This window comes from Myzus persicae, unplaced genomic scaffold (genome assembly GCF_001856785.1).
Source record: "Myzus persicae strain clone G006 unplaced genomic scaffold, MPER_G0061.0, whole genome shotgun sequence".
Lineage (NCBI taxonomy): Eukaryota > Metazoa > Arthropoda > Insecta > Hemiptera > Aphididae > Myzus > Myzus persicae.
Window position 1 is genome coordinate 6,122 of NW_019100722.1, and position 2,776 is coordinate 8,897.

General features: G+C 33.9%; 1 protein-coding gene across 1 annotated transcript; it reads right to left on the reverse strand.

Annotated features, from left to right (window-relative positions):
- Positions 1-589: 589 nt before the first annotated feature.
- Positions 590-2,442, reverse strand: LOC111042642. The gene is made up of 2 exons (XM_022327328.1): positions 1,823-2,442; positions 590-1,735 (listed from the first exon to the last, which is right to left on the reverse strand). The coding sequence occupies exon 2, from the start codon at positions 1,547-1,549 to the stop codon at positions 590-592; it is 960 nt and encodes a 319-aa protein (XP_022183020.1). The 5' UTR covers positions 1,550-1,735; positions 1,823-2,442.
- Between the last annotated feature and the right edge of the window lie 334 nt (positions 2,443-2,776).

Genomic DNA, 2,776 nt, shown 5'->3' on the forward strand with positions numbered 1-2,776 from the left:
CTTTTTACCCCCCAATTAATGCAGTTGTTGTCCACCAAGAGCGCTACGTACGCACTTGCACGGTGTCTATAAAGCAAACGGAAGAAACTGGAGCTAATATTTTACATATAATGAATAGTCAAACAACAGTATACTCTATCCCAAAAGAGAATAATCACTTTTCGCGCATGTAGACTGAGCGCTACGGCAGCGCCGAGGCCAACTTTCTCCCACCTAAATCAGCCGACGGATCACGAAGACCATGGACGACCGTTTACGATTAATATTTATAATTATTATTATGCGCGACTGCAGTAATGCATTAACCGCGGTGAGGAGTGACTGTTTTTTTTTCGTAAAATGTGACTCTATTTTTTAAATAAAATTAATCATTATATAAATACAAACAATTATTCAATTATAATATTATATACGAAAAAATAATAGTTACAAATACAAAATACAAATATAACAAACATTATTTATGAACAAAAATATAATATTATATACGAAAAAATGATAATATCATATACGAAAAAATTATAATTACAAATACAAAATACAAATATAACATTATTTACAAGTTTACAGTTTACATTTATTCATCAGTTTATGGTAGAGGTACAACGTCGTTAAAATCGTCCGAGTCATCATCATCACTTTCAACATTTAAAACACATGGTTCTTTTTCAGCCATCAATTCATCCACCACAAAGTCCATCTTAAACAATTTTTCCTCCTCTTCTATTGTATGTTTAATGAAGTTTTTCCACATGTCGGCATCAACTCTTTCTACACCTTCTATTAATAATTGTTTTACGTCGTTGAGCTTAAATGTTTTGTTATTCATCCTCACATGGTTTTTTACAATTGACCATGCGAGCTCAATAGGATTGAGCTCGCAGTGGTAAGGTGGCAATCGAAGAATTGTTTTGTTTTGTTTTTTGACTAGTTCATCAATGACATATTTATTGTACAAGGGTCTCAGCCTGTCCACAATGGTAAGTAGCTCTGGAATAACCATTGGTCTACTAATAACCTCTCCTTTACTCTCGAGCCATTCGATAATTTTTTGTTTTTTGGTATTTGTCGTTGGGCATTTGTCTTGTTTCACTGAATGGTACGGAGCGTTATCCATGACAATCACTGCGTTATCTTTGAGTCTAGGTAAAACACCTTCCAACCATTCACGGAAACAATCGCCATTCATTTCATCGTGATAGTCTTGAGTGTTTTTCCTAGACTCAAAGCACAGAAGACTGTCAGAAACAAATCCATCTTCCGATCCTATATGGCAAACTATCAGGCGTTTCCCCTTTCCACTAGGATTTACTGCTCCCGTTGTAAGACCTTTATTTGTCGCATCTCTCGCAGATTTAATAGATTTATCGCACCATATTTTATTCGGTACGTCACCAGCATTTACCCAAGTTTCGTCCAAATAGTATATTGGGCGACCCTCCATACGATATTGCCGAATATCCAATAAATAATTTCTTCGCCAAACAACAATTTCTTTTCGCTCAATCATTGCGCTATTTCGACCACGTTTAACAAATTCGAATTCCATAAAATGTAATAATCTATGGAGTGAGGAGCGTGAAAAATTGGGCAAATTGGCATTAATATCAATAAAACTATTTTTATTTTATTAAAGAAATATTACCTGCTGAGAAACTGAAGAAAAATCTGTCACAGTATTATTGACTAATATGACTTTACATGGATCAGTTACTTGATTTACTTCAATTGCTAACTAAGTTTGAATAAAGATGAACAAAACAATAAGATTAATTCACTGAATAAATATTCTGAATACCTAGTCTGAACATGTACTACTTACTTTATTTGAAATTGTAGAGCAACTATTATTATCCGATTCAACACATTCATTGTTTCTAGGTTTTTTACAAAAATAAGATAGTATACTCATACTGCCATTTCTCTTGGACCTTTTAGATTCATCACTTTCATTCATGATTTATGATTTCAGATTTACGAATGGACAATGGTTAATTAGTAATCACTAGTCAACAGTTACCTCCTTATATTTATTATAATAAGTACTAAGCAGAATGACCGTTGTTCAACAGCTAGGTAATGAGTGATGTACGAATTATTTTTATTTATCACAAAAAATATTTAATAGCATAAAAATACAAATTCAAAGATGTTAACAGTACCTATCATGGCAAAATATTTTTTTTCTGTGATAATATCATGTTTAGCATGTTCTATGATGATATAGATAATATACAAAAACTAATGTTTTGACAGCCGAGCAGCTGACTTATCAGTTAATCTGTTCTAACCTAACCTAACTTATAGAAAACCAGTGTACCTCAAAATTGTGCGTAGTCGCCGACCGGTTTTTGCTACGCAGCGTCGCGCGTTCTGGTAGCCCGTACCAAAAATTTGCCACTCGGCGATTTATTAATAATTTTTAATGAAAATACGCGGAGCGGTGGGTGTTTCAGCTCCCAAGCACCCCCCCTAAATCCGCCACTGGTATCAACCATGCGAAATACAACTATTTAGAAAACCGGAAATGGCACCAACTATAATTGCGTAGTTAAAAGATTTGGATTGCAACGAAATATTTATCATAAATTAATAGGTAAAAATACATGGATTCACACGGGTAACGATAGTTTAACAATTAGTTGTACAGATCTAAGTGAACCATTCATAAAAGAAATAAGGGGTACTGCTAAAATTATGGTTGGCAATGAAGAATTCTTATGCAAAACCACAACCAAAAATCTGAAGTTAATGCTAAAATCCCCTCATCCTTTCC